The 16,396-nt window shown below is 43.2% G+C and overlaps 1 protein-coding gene across 1 annotated transcript in view; it reads left to right on the top strand.

Moving 5' to 3' along the window:
* The window catches only part of prmt3 (protein arginine methyltransferase 3), a 47,501-nt gene that overhangs the window by 15,282 nt on the left and 15,823 nt on the right, over positions 1 to 16,396 (top strand). Inside the window, exons 11-13 of the mRNA XM_034579961.1 lie at positions 5,944 to 6,022; positions 12,162 to 12,349; positions 15,631 to 15,717. Coding sequence (XP_034435852.1) covers positions 5,944 to 6,022; positions 12,162 to 12,349; positions 15,631 to 15,717 — 354 coding nt within the window. The remainder of the gene's footprint in view (positions 1 to 5,943; positions 6,023 to 12,161; positions 12,350 to 15,630; positions 15,718 to 16,396) is intronic.

Here is a 16,396-nt window from a genome sequence, read left to right on the forward strand (position 1 = left end):
AAGAGGAAGAGGAAGAGGAGGAGGAGGAGGAGGAGGAGGAGGAGAGCCGCGTTCTCCAAAGACTAAATAAAGATTGGCAGTCCAAGATCAATCACAGGTGGATGGGCCTGCTGGCTTGATGGTGTTTAATGGCACCGTCATACAAACATGAGGAGAGACGGTCACGGGAGAGTTGGTTCTTTACCAAACTATCGTTTCTTAAACTGGAGTCAGCACCCGACAAATGGATCCAACCACCAATCCCATCCCACGAGAAAATGTAGGGAACTTGATTTAAAAAAAGGAAAGCTTTAAATTAAGCTCTGAAAATTGCATGTTTGAGTGGATATTTACTTCTGTTTCATAAAAATGTTAAAAGGCACCATGAACATGCAAAACTCTGCTGCCCAGATGTTTTAAATTGAGTTGAATGTAGTTTGATCACAAAGCAAGTGTCACTGGCGCACAGAATATAGACGGGACAGACACACACACACACACACACACACACACACACACACACACACACACACACACACACACACACACACACACACACACACACACACACACACACACACACACACACACACACACACACACACACACACACACACACACACACACACTGTCAGAGTAGTGTGTGTGTGGTAGCGGTTTGAAGTCAAATTAATGGCAGCCCTTCCTCTTTAGCCTCATTATCAGTACTCGGAGCTTCACCTGCCCCAGAAGAAGGTGGTAGTCATCAGTCATTCTGTCCTTCGGTCTGACTGACTGTCACTCTCACTCTCACTCTCTCACACACACACACACACACACACACACACACACACACACACACTTTCAGATAGAGCCACACTGAAAGACAGAATGGAGCAGAAATTAAGCAAAAGAGATTCGTACGGGGGTTCACCCAGATTTTATACGTTCAGGCACCTAAATAAGTTTCGCCTTTGCTAGATTGAAGATTCCTCCATATTTCTATTCGTTTCATCCGTCATTCAGCTCACATCCAATATCCATATATTGTACACGTGCAAAATGCGTTGTTGCGTTTCTCCGACATGCTCAAAAAACAACCAGAGTAAACTTGTCTCTGGTTTGAAACGCGGAGCCTGACGACCTAATGTATTCCTCCGACTTCCTCGTAAAACCCAAACCAATAATCCTGCATCGCTCAGTCGACATTGTTCTTGTGGGGAGAACGATAACCTCCTCGTTCCCTCAAAATGATAAATTTAATAATGGCCTGTGAACAAGTACACCGGCAAATGTGTTTTGGGATTTTTTATAGTTTGTGTGAATTTACAGCTATAACTTTTTTTTTATTTCAAAGGCAAACAAAGGCAGGCATTGTTTTATTTTTATGCAGCTGTCTTTAGACTTTGACCTGAAAGCGGAATGAGTTTTCACGTGAAGGTGACATTTCCAACATCCAAACAGTAAATTCATGCTTTGGGGAAAAGATGTGTGCCTGTATTAAATATCCGGTTATCTGCTGGTGACATCTACTGCCATCTACCAGCTGCCTGTGAAACTATGTTGTCCTTTAATATATGTGTTCAATAGTATTCGGGTGAAAACCTTATGGATCAGAAAATGAGACGCTGAAGATGAAGAGTCACTTTCACGTCTACAAGCGGCAGAAATTAGTTTTTTCTCGAGGGTGGCTGGGCTCAGCCTTCCAGATAGGTTGAGGAGTTAGGACTAAATCCACCGCTCCTCCACATCCCAAGGGTCTACTCGAGGTTGTTTGGGCATCTTACCATCATGCATACTGGGCACCTTCCATTGGAGGGTTCCCAGTAGGGCTCAACTGGGAGGAGACCCCAGAGTAAACTCAGAACTCGCTGGAGGGACTACACATCCCATTTGGCCTGGGAACGCCTTGAGATCCCCCTGGAGGAGGCGAGCACGCTGACATTAGCTGTGGCTGCTGTGTTTCTTCGGGTTAGATGTGTTGTCCTTGCCTAAAAAATTGCAGCATCAACGTTTAAAAAGTTTATCCAACGTTCTCAGCTCGCCTTGATTCACTGTGTGGCCACGTCAGGTCTCACGGCCGTGCGGCGAACGTCTGTTTAGGACCATGCAATTAAAACAAAAGATGAAAATAATGGATACATGCACATATTTCAGTCCACAAAAATAATTGAATGTGTTAAATCCACTTTACCCAAAGAACAATTGTGCAATTATCATTAAAATCTTCCAAGTGTAAAGATCGTTAACATGAACACATACATACGAACATGCATTAATTGGATGATCTTTCACAGGTCATGGTTATCTCCAAAAATACACATGACATACTTATTGATTTCAAGAGAGCCACAGTTTTTAATAGCCTTGTGGCTATCGTGCAAATGACCTCACCGTTGCAATATCTTTTCCTGTTATCTTTTATTTGCATGGATTTAAATGGAAATTGAAACCTACGCCATGTTCACCCACCAAGCATTAACACTCTAAAATCTATCACAGGGTTCTGCATGATATGTTTATGCTAATTTGGTGTAATCTGACCATAGACTAATATAGAGGAGGCTTGTTGACGTAGCGGTGCTGCCTACAGCAGTCAGCCAAGCGTGGACGTACGCCCACACACACACATGATCATGCATGCACACCCTCCTTTATTTTGCCTTGGCCCCTTCCAGAACTGGAAGGGATGATGATCTGCAGTAATTGAGGAAGACGTGTGTTGAATGCAGAAGGAGAGAGGAGGTGCTGGAGGACGGAGGAAAGTGCTGATGCAGATTTTGTACCCAGAAGCCTCTTGGAGCTCGATGGACATGTGGTCATCATCAAACTCTTTTTCCTCCTGCTGCCTCTAAAACGTGCAGTAGTAATTACTTCTTAGAAGTTCTGTGTGTAGAGTTTTGTAAAAATACTCCCGTGCTAACACAGAAAGTCGCACAGCTGCAAAAGTACGTTTGCCATTTTTTTCCTTTGAGTGTGTTCTCGTGTGCGTTGTTGTATACGTGGCTGTGTCTGCGGGAGCCGACTCAGGGGAATGTGTTTTATATGCTAATTCTGTTAATGTGCATAAGCTGCTCCAGCCCATTCTCATTAGGTTTTCATTAGTCTCTTTTATGGAAATGCACAGTGACTATACTGCAGAGCCTCGGCCGCATCCAGCCCTCGCTGCCTGACAGTAAACTGTTCCTCACAGTTACACCTCCGCCTGTCTGTGTCGCTGACAGGCGGATCGATCGGCGGAAATGGTACAAAAGGAATTTTTTTTGTAAGTAAGTCTGGTGTGGAGATTAAATCTTGTTTTTCTTTGCACAAATCAATAAAGATAAGGTGACGTGAGATAAAAGGAGAAAGAGAAATCTTGGTACAGATTTCGGCCGACGAGCTTCAACAACTAACGTCTTAAACAGCTGCATCACTTCTTTGATTCACTGGTATTGATTAACCAACGTGTCAGCAGATACATTGAGGAGGTTCAGTGCAGTAAAACTGCCCTAACCTGTAAAGAACTACTTAAAATACTTTAGAAGTACGAGGAAAGCAACGTTAGCTGAGTCTTAGCTAAGCTGTGAAGGTGTATTATTTTGGTGTTTCAACAAATGGCGGTTTCCTCCCTGCTACAGTTTAAGCTCGGCTAAATATGTTTCTATCTAATCCTCTGTCCCTCTTTCTTATCTGTATCTTTCAGCATTTTGAACATTGTACAGTCTGAGTTTATGTCTGAGCTTCGACTAGAGTCCAAAGTCCAAGATAATGAACTTGAATACAAACTTAGTAATGCAAGTCTTTTAATTAAAAGTTTGGAAACAAAGAGGTATTGTTGATAAAGGTGTCGGGGATACAGATCAATACTAACTGCTTCTGCCATCAATAGTTCTTCTGCCTTGCAACACCATCCTGGTTGTGACTGAAACAACAGAACCTCCACATCAGCCTCAGTCCAGCTTTAGTTGTGGTCTTGGTTGTGGAACCAGGTCTTGGTTCTCCTCACATGCCAGAAGAACGTCTCAGGTTTGCTAATTAATACCGTAGAAGTATTATTTCTGCAGAAGCGTGGTCCGTGCTGCTGGTCAGGACACGGGAGGCAGTAACGATGTTGATGATGAAAGTTCGGTGGGACTCTGCTTTCGAGGGTCTCTCTCTCCACGCTCATATCTCCTTTTACTTCAAGTGAATCAGTGTCCTGTGAAATTGGGCTCTAAATTACTCAGTGTGAGGATTTTAAAAAACGACCTTCTCTGCCGCTTTAAGGACACGAACTGACCACGGCAGCAGTAGACGATCCGCCAGTCTGACTTTGGTTCTCAACCGGTCCAGGCGCCGATAGACGGAGAACGTTTCCCTTTATGGCCCCGTGGAGGGTGAGGTGGTCATATCGGCCTCATCGCTGTCATTATTATCAGCTGCAGGCGTATGACAGAGATGGTGACGATTTTGGAGCTGGAGTTATAAATCAGGGCTGTTCCCCCCCCGTTTGTCTGCCGCTCGCTCTCCTCTCCGCGCTCGCCGATAAAATGTTGTCATTATTTGAATAATAAGGCTCTTATCTCATTGAATTACTATTCAGCCGACCACTGCGTTCTCTCTACATCACTCTGCGCTCTCCGACTCCTCCTCTCCACCTCTAACTTCATCACACGCTCATTCACGCTTTATCTTCTGTCCTGGCCCTCACCTCTCCTTGTCCCTCGTTCCCCTCACTGAAGTGGAATCAGACCAATTCGATTGTTTTTTTTAAAACGCAACCCAGGTCATTGTGTTACCTCCACCAATGTTTGTCTGTTTGCAGAATGACACAGTAACTACTCAACTGACCGTCTTGAAACTTGGTGGAAGGGTCGGATATGGGCCAAGGACGGACACATTCACTTTTGGAGCAGATTCTACGAAGGGGGATGATCCAGGATTTTCTTTTACATCGCGACACAGGGTGTTTTTGGAACAAAATATATGCAGCGATCTTGATGGAAAAAAAGCAGGCATATGTAGAGCGCTAATTTCTAATCGGCCTTGGTGGTGATATATTCTTGTTTCTTGTTTTCTTATTTTTCCATCACACTCGGCACATTTCACCTGCTGCGTCGCTGTACAGCTGCATACATGCATACTTGGATACATCCACGTTTCCAAATGTAGGGCTGGAGAGACATTTCCCAAATATTCCCAATTTTAAAACAACCCAAAATGTTAGATACGCTCTTTGTTATCACATCCATTGCTCTTTCATTGCACTTATTGGAGTAATGCACGAATGAATTCATTTATTAGGAGGGAAAATGAGCTCCAGACTGAAAACTGAAAGTGTCACTCTTGCTTTGCTTCTAAAACACAGAACTGAAAGCATTGATTTTTTTTTCCCCCCCCTGAAGGAGCCAGTCAGTGTTAAAGCTGTGAAACGACTGATGTGGGTCAGAAGTTACAGTGAAATATCCATGTACTGGTTTTGCTCCTCCCTGTCCCTGATGGGGAATGTGCCCTCCCATAAATTTCAACCGGCCCCAAATGTTGTGCTCACAAATAACATATTGCTGCAGCTCAAGCTTCCCCCGGATTGGTGGAGGACCCAGCAGGTAGAAAAAGCCATTTGTCAGCAGTATCTGCCACTCAGGTCGAAGCCAACAAGATGTGGACAAAACTCAATTTCAGCATTAATGAAATAATACCACGGTTAATGTGCTGTCCACTGGAGCAGGACACGAGGTCAGCTCAGGGTCACACCTCTGGATGCTGGGCGGCAGACCACTCACGCACATCACTCCGTTCACAGTCATTGCAAATTTGGAATTTTTCCCAGTAGTGATGTTGGATTAAAAAATAATTTAATTATGTGGCAGATCTGCAGCCGTCTCCTGGCGCGCATTCATTACATGCTTTGAACTGTCAGATACCAGATGGTACTGAATGAAAGCTGTCCCCCCCCCCCCTTGTGTTTAATAAACTCTTTTCCATAAGATTTTGGAGTAATGGTGTTTATATCCTCTCTTCCAGGGTTACTTCTTGCTGTTTGAATCCATGCTGGACTCTGTGCTGTACGCCAGGGACCTCTACTTAGCTGACGGCGGCTCAGGTTGGTCTCTCAAGTTTTCTTTCTCTTTTTTATAACACACAAACAGCGTCAGACACATTATAGACTGATAAATACATTTCACATGGTATATAAGAGAAGATTAAAATGGAAAAGGTCCATTAATAATCCCAAATGCTTAATTATCAGTGGATAGCAATTCAACCTGAGACCTGCCACCTCATGTGTTGACTATACTTCATTTAAAGTGGCAGATCTGAAAGCTTTTCTTTTCAGCAGCCATTTCCAAAGTAGGAAAATTGTTTAATATTAGTTTTATACGCCAAAAGTAGCATTTTTGGATTGTTTTCGTTTTTACAAATTCCAAATTGTTTCCGCAGAGATTATAAAGTTGGAATAACTGAATAATAATGAGTGAGTACAGTAGTTTTTCTGTATTTCTTACCTGCTCGGTCAAATTCAACACAAGCAAGCTGCAGACCTTGACTCTTACATTTTGTAGAATCCAACAAAAGCCAGAAATTAATTCGAAGGTCACTCCACCAAGGCCCAACAGGCCCTTTAAATTCAATCGAGCCTAAAAAAAAATCTGAGATATTATTCCCCTTAATATGCCTGTTTAGTTTTCATCAATAATGAATTATTCCCAGGCCCATGTCCCATCCTTCCACCAGGTTTTTAAAAAATATGTAAAATCAGCTTTTTTGCTGGATCCTGCAGAAACAGAACCTCTTTGGCGAAGGTACTGAGTTTATATTTGTTACAAATGACTTGACAGTGGGAAGGACGGTTCCTCCTTCTATTCAGAGCGATGCTCCGAGGTGCTGTAACAAACAGCTGAGTGGGGACGGTCCAGCCTGTGGGGAGGCTCAGCAGCTCATCTTCAACTGACGCGCAGCTGTTGTAAAGACAACACGTCTCCTGTGTGGCTGGCCTGAAGGATGGGAGGAGAAACATGCGTGCACTCGTGACTTTTACATTTTGCCTCAGTAGCAGCTTGGCGATGACGGTTTAGCCTCATATCCTGCTTCTTTTTAACCATAAAAGAAATGGATAAGAGGCAAAGTATTACCAGCAACACAAAAAAGATGAATATCTGACATTTCAAAACCCTGTGGTGCAGTAAGAATACCGTTTAGGTGCATGTTTGTGTCTTTGAATGTGCATCTCAGTCTCCTGGGTCGTTCCATCTCTGCCACTGACCATATTTAATGGCTTGTGCCAAATGCAACCCAACTACGGAGCGGTTCCACCGCGCTGCCTTTAGTGGCTCCTGGGGACTCGTGAGAAAGGTCACCCTCACCTACAGAGACAGGTCTGTTAGCGAGGAAGACTGGACGAGCGAAGGTGCGACCCGAGCGAATGAGAAAGTGACAGGTCAGAGGACAACGTGTGGTTCGTCGTGAGCCTTTAACCCCGACGCCCCCGACCCGGGCTGCTCTCACTGGATCCAGTGGGAAACACTTGAAACCAGAAAGCACCGTCGACCTCTGCAAGTGGAACACTGGTGCAATACTTAGCTCGTTTATTTTTACTGAACCTTTTCACAATAAAAGTTCACAACTAACTTCCTCTCTATCAATCCAGCCAGTGTTTGTTTTGCTTTCACAACAAAACAAACGGAAAAGGCGCTTACACTTCTTATCACACTGACGTTTGTTAACGTGTTTGTGTTTCTGGTAAGTTTGGTTTTAATAAGTTATTTAGTGTTGTAAGAAAACGTCATGATTGACAGCGGAGATTGACTTGCGATTGGTCGAGTGCATATATGGGCGGGAACTTGACACCGTGGCTCCAGAGGTAAACACGCCCCCAGGCTGTGTTCCTGTGAGCGAATCCGTGAAGCAGATATTCCTGGATTTCAGCACAAAAACCAGGGTACACACCCCTTCACTTGTGTCACTCTACACACACTTCTACATTTATTCAGCGGTTGTGTGTGTCTGTGTGTGTTTGTGTGGACGTGGCTGCGCTGAGTTATTCGTCCGGCCCCGCAGCACTGCAGCTGTATGTGTGTTTAAGCTACATTAGAAGAGAGTTACAGCAGCTCCCTCATTCTCCGCACTACATTAACCTCCCCTTCATCCTTAAATGTGTCCCTGCATGCCTGGCACGGCACGGCACGGCACAGCACAGCATCCAGGGGAAAGGGATCTGTTTTGTCCCATGCAACCCCCCCCCCCTCTTTCACAGCCGACCAATGGGGGAGATAGAGAGAGCAAGGGTGGTAGTGGAGTGGAGTGGAGGGGGGGGGGATGACAAACAGGCTGTGACCAGCGAGTCGAGAAGGACGCAGATGTCAAAGCCATGAATCTGGGGACGCCCATGTACCCCCCCCTCCCCCCTCCTCTTCCCCTTTCTCCCCCTCCATCCTCACCACTGCCCCCCCCCCCCCCCCCCCCCCCCCCCTCCCATTCCTCTCTCTGTCTCTACTTCTTCTCCAGTGTGTCTCGCAGACGGGCCTGTCCAGATTCTGCCCAATCAGCAGCTTCCCCCTCCCTCCCTGCTCTCACCTGGCCCTCATAATTACTCGCTCGCTTCAGTAATCAGAGTAGAATGAAGTGACAAATCGGCTGTTTGCGTGCGTGTGTGTGTGTGTGTGTGTGTTTCTCTGTTTGTGTGTGTGTGTGTGTGTGTGCGTGTAAATATGTGTGTGTCACTCACAGGGTCACAAGCAGGCTTTGGCTAATAATGAGAGGCCGTGAGTTGCCCATCACTGAGCCGTCACCATCCATTCACATATTTTATGGCCCCGGCGTGTCGAAGGTTATTTGTGACTGTGCACATCAACACACACACATGCTGAGTCAAATATATTTAAAACAGTAGTGATTGGCAGGCTTGAGTAATAGTAAGAGTAATAAGTGGTTGTAAAAAAAAACAAAAAAACAAGTTAGTGGTTTGCTCCTTAATGGAGAATAAGGTCTGGTGCCACTTTGGTTTCACCGCAGTTACAATGATTGCAATTTTCTGGACCTTTTGTTTTCGCTTCTTCGTTCGTCCTCGATTTTGTTTTGAAAAGTCTGATAAAAGTGATGTTAGTTTAAAGGTTTTTATGAGGAATGCCTGCTGCTGAGAACATGGTAAGAACGGAGCCTGTTCATTGGTTCGCTGTTTGCTTGAAGAAGGTTTTCAGCCAGTTGTGTCTTTAGGAAATTTGAGACAGTAGAAAGAGTGACGATAAAGTAGAGTTTGTGGTGGATGACGGGTTCAAACATGGACTTTCTATTATTATGTTCAGTTTTCATTTACAGTTCGGTAGCTTTAGCCAACACAACGTTTTGGTTCGGATTCGCAAAAAAGGAAATCGGATGTGTCCCTCGATTATCAAGCAGGAAACAGAAACGTGGATGTAACGTGTGTCCAACAAATCACATTGTGATGGTAATTAGACTTAACGTGTTCTCGCCCTGATGCTCACATCTCAGGCCTCATTTCCTAACCTTAATTTTTGCTCTCTTAATTGTTCGGTAGATTATTTTTGCATTTTGTGTTAAAACATATTAGCTTTCGTCGCTATCTGCTGTTGTTGCTGCTGCAATTCCAGTGGTCGGTGTAGCTGTGGACTTTTACTCTCACTAGCAGCTGCCACTCATCTAATATACTGACCTTATATTCCAGTATTTGAACTATCTGATTTTTTTACTATGTGTCTGGATGGCCTGCGCTGGAAGTTATAATATTGCCACGGTAATATAATATCAAACTATAATGGGACTCAGTAAAGCACAGACCTCCACCAAGGCCTAATAGAAATTCATTCGAGCTGCACCAAATATCACAGTCTCGTAGATATCAGTGCTCTAAATATACCATTCATTATTCCATAGGAAAATTGGTAGAATAAAACGTGTCCTCCTCTTGAACCGGATCTGTGCCTAAAGGTCTTTGGTTCTTCCTCTGCCCACGTCCCATAGTTCAAACAAGTTTAGTGGAAATATGTTTGGTAGTTTATGCGCAGTTCCTGCCGACTGACATACAAACAAACCAGGTAACAAATGGACTCAGCAAAAACATACGTTGCTACTATCTGTGGTAAGTTGCATGTTAAAATACAAAGTTTGCCATATCTGTATGTGCAGTTTAAGCCTCAGGCCTCTATGCTGGCTAATGTTACTTCACAGTAGGAATAACCGAGGCTTCAAGCATCTCAGCTCTGGCTTAATCACCAAGCATATTAACCATACAAAGAAATGTATTCAGATGTGAAAACACAATGACAAGACATTAAGGCTCATGTTTAATGCTCATTTTAAGACGTGGATAATGTTCATTCAACAGACAGTGTCATATAATATGAGCAGCTGCCTCTGCTCAGTCCACAAAGATCCACCGTGACATCTTCCATCTTCTAAAAAATATTGGTTTTTCTGAGGTCACAGCCTCCGGTCAGGTCTAAAGAAATGTATGACCAAGATATAGCGGGTTGGGGGTGGGGGGGTGATGTCCAGCAGCAGTCATTTCTCTGAGGTGATAAAGATGATGTTGTCTGTTGTAAAACTCTGTGTTTCACTGTTCTGGCCACTGGCACAAGCTTCACAGTCCTCAAACTATTCCCAGGTCACACGAATCCCCAGCAATTCATACACGATTCCTCTTTCTGCACAGTAACGTGTGGTTGTCAGTGTTTCCAGATACAAGCAGGATGACAGTGTCATTGACGCTGTGCAGGTTCAATCGGCACAAGCACTTTAACTGATGAAGGGAATAATGGACAGAAGGACGCTGGTGGTTGTTTTTGTCTTCGTGTCAGTTTGAGGATGGAAATAAGGACTTTCCCTTCTTCTGTTAAAATGTAATCTGTGCGGCAGAGAAAAGCTTTTCTCTTTCAACTTCAGGCTCATAGTGTGCGTCCCATTAAAATGCACTAACGAGTTCTCACTGATCACAACCTCCGGAGGAAAGGAACAGTCGCTGCGCATATCTCCACCAAATATTACACTTATCGTATTTGGGGACATTTGAGTGCGACCAGTTGATTTCTGTCAACTTTGTACTTTATGGTGTTATCTACTGTATGGACAAAAGAGTGTGGACACATACTCCTGTGTACTTTGGTCCGCTTCAAACTATGTGGCAATGCTTTGGTTTTTATCTTGGAGATGCACAGGTACAACACAAGCTCTGTCACCTATGGTTTGAATCAAAGACTATTTACAAAGACGGATGACAAAAAAAAGTGAAGCCAAAATATCCTGCTAGCCTCCTGGTGGCTGGCTGCAGTATAGGTCGTAAATGATGAACCGAACTAAAAGTTTCCTTAAAAATGGTTTCCTTTCATTTTAGGTGGTTCTTATCACACTGACGTATGATCGTGTTCATGTTTCTGATAAGTTTGGTTTCAGTTACTTATTTGATGATATAAAAACGGGTTGAAACGTGATTGACAGCTGAGAGTGACGCATTGGTTTGTCAAGCATTTGCATCGAATGATGTCACCGGTGCAAGATGGTTCACCGGCATTCGAGAGATTTTGGCTTCATTTTCGCGTAGTGGACGTCCATCTTTATTTCCAGTCAACGGTTTGCATATTCACATCGAGTAACGTCGGGAATGTGGAGCAGCTTTTTTCCAGGTGTCCACATTTTCCAGCCATTTAGTGAACAAAGTGTGAAACTAGGACAAAATGGTCATCAGGCCCTGATTTGTGCGCACGTGATGGATACAGTCATTACAGCAGCCTCAGGAAATTGATGCCAGGCTCCACACCCACAAGGCCTCGTGATTAAAGTTGTTGTAAATGGTTTTTACAACATTAGTGGACATTAAGCGCGTCTCAGCACTGAGAATAGAAGTTTGTCCGCCGTTTCCTTTAGTTGTGATTGATGGTCTTTTGTTTGAGCACAATAACTTCCTGAATGGAATCACTCACAGGTGACCAGGCAGCCGTGTACTAGTTTATCACACTGACGCTGCATTTTGAGATGCAGTGACCTCCAAAATTATCCACTGTGACGCGTTTGTTTCAGTGCTTTTCATTCTTTCAGTTGTGGAGTGAATTGATCGGAGCTTTAAGCAACTTTCAGGTTCAGTGTAAGTCCCTCGTCAACAGATCAGTGGTCAAACGACAGACCGAAACGTTTCCTGCTCGGGGACCTGGTGTGTGTTTGGCACGCGAAAGAAGATCAAGTTGAAAAAGTTGACTCCCGTTTCCCCCCCCCCCCCTCTTGTTTCTCCACAGTCTATCCAGACCTTTGTAACATCAGCCTGGCAGCAGTGGGCGACACGCAGAGGCACCAAGACCGCATTGCATTCTGGGACGACGTGTACGGCTTCAACATGGCGTGCATGAAGAAAGCGGTGGTGCCCGAGGCCGTGGTCGAGGTGGTGAAAGCAGACTCCCTCATCTCTGAACCTGCAGTCATACAGGTATGAATGCAGGTGAAATTAAGTCCTGTAACAACACAGATATTTTAAAGTAGCTAATAAGGTTTGTAAAAATGAATTGTTTCTTAAATAATAATACAAATTCAAGAGGGTGTCTTCACTGGTTGCATTTCCAGGAAATAAAAGGAATAATCTAAATTATATTTCTGTAATTTTATAAGAATAAAATAAGTTAAACTTGCGTAACCAGGGATGTGTCGTGAATTTCAAATGTGCAATAAATAATGTTTAAATAATTCCCAGTTACTGCGTAATAGATTTTTTGCTTTAAATCCCCCTCCCTACTAAAAAGCTGGATTAGGAAATAAAAGGGATCAAAATGTAGCTGCGCAAAAATATTTATTTAGATGTTGGTTCTTTACAGAATATTGTGTACTTCAGGCTTTAAAATGTATTTAAATCATAAAGTCAAAGACATCAATAATTAATCAGAGACATGTAATTTCTTTTGGCTTTTTATTTTACTGGTGTAAAAGAATTGGAAAATGTTATAATTACCAATTTATACTGAGCAAATTTAGAAATCTACGAGAATCTTTTTTTTTTTTTACTTTTAAGCAGATAAAGCCGATCGTCTCCAAAGTAAAAACATGAGCCTCTTCTTAGTTCAAGCTCATATATGAATGCAATCGGCTCTTATGATAAACAATAGATAGTTTAGTATAGTTTAAAACTCATTTAATTAAGTTATTATCAGTTATTTCGTTGTGAATGACACAAACAACACAATATCTGATCATTTACACACGTATCAGACGTACATGTTGGTAAACCACCGTGTCAGTCAAATTCTCTGTGTGTGTGTGTGCGTGTGCGTGTGTGTGTGTGTGTGTGGTGCAGCAACAACACACAACACAAGAAGGAGGAATAGAGTTTGTGAGGGCCAAGCAGTTAGGACTTAGACAGAAAAGGAGAGGAGTCAGCTGTAGAGAGAGATAGGGCCCTAAGGGTTGTGTGTGTGTGTCCGTGCGTGCGTATGTGTGTGTGTGTGTGTGTGTGTGTTGCCGTAGCACTGGGTGATTGATCTATCTAATCCTTGTTTAAGTTCCTCTTAAGGAAACTTCATTACTCTCAGCCTCCTGTGGATTGAGCAGTTTTCACTGAGCTGATGGGAGTGCACACACATTACGCAAAGATAAAGCAAACACACACACACACACGCGCGCACACACACACACACACACACACATCTGAGAACGTGGACACCTCTGAATCTTTCTGTACAGCGATTCCCGTCCCCTCTCGTCTCTCGTTCCATTGCGTTACCACTTCTCTGGCCCTTTTTCCCGCTAAGCAGCATGTCCTCCACCCATGCGTGGAAGTGATGAATGAGGGGAGAACTTGATATAATGGAATTTGAATCTTGTAATCGATAGTTTCTCCCCTCCAGTGACAAATAGACAGCCCCTCTGCCCAAATTACATGGACTCTCATCTATTGCCTCCCGCTGATACGATCCAATAACATTCCATTAAGGCTGGCTGCTATTCCGTAAAATTGAGAGCCCTTTCGTGGAATTATAAATTCCTGCATAACAGATAGGGCTGTTTGGCTGCGTGCATCTTTTAACTGGCAACCAAGTGAAGCTGCCTTATTTAAAGTTCAGTCATAAATTAAACACTTTTGGGAGTAATTTTTCACGAGCGTTGCTTTCAATCAGTGGTGAGGAGCGTTTTTTTACCATCAATTACCATTTCAGTTTTTATCCTAAACTTCTTTCTGCCGAGTCATTCTTCACTGACCATATAAATTACTGCACATTTATATCTAATGCGATGGGGGTGGGACTGCTTCTCTCCGGTGAGGCGTCTGATGGCAGATGATAGTGTTGATGGTGGTGATTCTCAACAACTGGTTTCCGGGCTTAAGAACTTGCTCAACCATTCTCGGCTTAAATCTATGGCAGTCGCTGCTCAACTGACAGAAGCTGTTAGCCCACTGGATCTGAAGACAATTGCTTAGCCGTCCCATTTCAATGCCGCCTCAGAGAAATGTCCTTCCATTCCCGAACAACAAAGGATCCAATGGCTGTGTCCCTCTTGGACCAACTTGGCGGCTCAAAATAGTTAACGATGCAACGGTAAAGGCAGAACAAGTTAGCGATCCTCCATCGACCAGATCGGTCTTTTCTCGGTTCGACCTTTAAAGGACGCAGCCCCTGAACTATGCCACAGCCGGTTTTACCTCCCATCAGATGTGTGAGCTTACAAATATTGACAGACATATTTCATCTGGCCTTGTCGTAGCATTATCCTGTAGCTCCTCTTTTATCGCAGCTATTTTGTGATTGTCAATTTGGGATTTTAGCAGAATTTAGTTTTCCTTCGATTAGCTTGTTGCGAACCAAACTAGCTACGTAGTTGTCTGGAGCTAATCTGTTGCTAATGCAACATTAAGTAAATGGTAAATTACTTTTCGGATAGCTGTTGTCTATTTAACTGTTATTGCCTTTACTCTTGTGAAAGCTTGTGTTTGTGAGATTAATTACTGCGCCGCTGTAACTCCTCTCAGGGCTTAATGCTGATGTTTCTCTGGGGAAACTCACTCTCATCCTGCCATAAAGCACGACCTGCCTAATTTGACAGCAGCTCTGTTCTTTAGTGAATCCTATTGTCTTGTTACTGTACGGATCAATTTTTACAACACCCTCAGTCCGAGTAATGTTCGTGGAATCTCGTTGTTTTCAGATTTGCAATCACTGCCACTGAATTCTTTGTCCAGTAATGTTTCCACAGCTTCTTTCTCTGAAGGCACTTCGCAGCCTTGCACCTTTTTAGTGGAATTATGTTTAACTCGCTGCAAATCTGTGGACCTGAGGGCAAAAAGGAGACATGAATCTGCAGTGTGTCCTTTTTATGGTAAAGGGTAAAAGGAGCCTTTAAATAAACTGATCTTTTTTTATCTTGTTGATGTCAACCTGACACAATGTTTACCCTCGTCAGGTTAAGTAAATATTCTTAACAGAAGGTTGGAGAAGGTCGATTTCAGATGATACCAAAGTGAGAACAAACCACTTATAAGCTTATTTGGAAGAGGAAACAAAGATGAGCAGTTATCCTTCTTAATCCAGTGCTCAGTGTTGCTATGCTCCCTCTATTCAGGAACCATCAGTGTAAGTACAGGTGTACTCCCTGTTTGTATAATTATCTGACTGACTCAAACTTGTGTTCTTGATTCTTCCTCATGCATGTCTGTGCTCATTGTTCTGAAATTTATCACAATGTGTAGTTTGATCCGTGTTTTTGACTTTTGACTTTCAACAGACGCTTGACTGTAACAGAGTTTGCCTGTCTGAGCTGGAGTTTGCATCGGACTTCTGCTTAAAGATAACAAACACTACAGAATGCACTGTAAGTAACACACACACACACACGCGCACACACGCACACACACACACACACACACACACACACATACACACACACACACACACACTGAGTGGGTAGTGTAGGACCACAATATCCACATTGCTATGCAAAATTCAAAGACCATGTTAAGTTAATACATTTGTTCTTGGGCATCAAAATTCTAATAAAATATATTTCTGAGTATTTTAGCTTATAGCATTTAATATGTATGGTGCTAAATTGCATTTAGACATTTTCCAGACATCAATAAGATTTTTATTTTTGTACCTGAAACAAACATTTTAACATCCACTGTGTCCATCTGTCATTTATTCATCAACCTGTCATTTATGAGAGATATTTTGAGGAAGATAATGATCTAAAGACGTCAGTCGGGTCACGTTGATAGATCACGTCTCTGTATTCGAGAGGACGTCCGTCAGTTGAGTATTTAATGGAGTTTCAAATTGAATCAGAGCAGCCGGGGCTAATGTGACTTTGAATTACATGTCATACAACATGGTGGATGGTGACCGTCCTGTCGTTCTCTCACACACACCTGTTTACAGAGGGTTACCCAACACTTTGTCTGTTCATACAGAGCAGTTTGTTGAGTCGATTCATATCTAATCAACCATCTCACTGATGAGGTTAGAAATCGCTCCCATCAGATTATATATCT

This window comes from Hippoglossus hippoglossus, chromosome 3, assembly GCF_009819705.1.
Source record: "Hippoglossus hippoglossus isolate fHipHip1 chromosome 3, fHipHip1.pri, whole genome shotgun sequence".
NCBI lineage: Eukaryota > Metazoa > Chordata > Actinopteri > Pleuronectiformes > Pleuronectidae > Hippoglossus > Hippoglossus hippoglossus.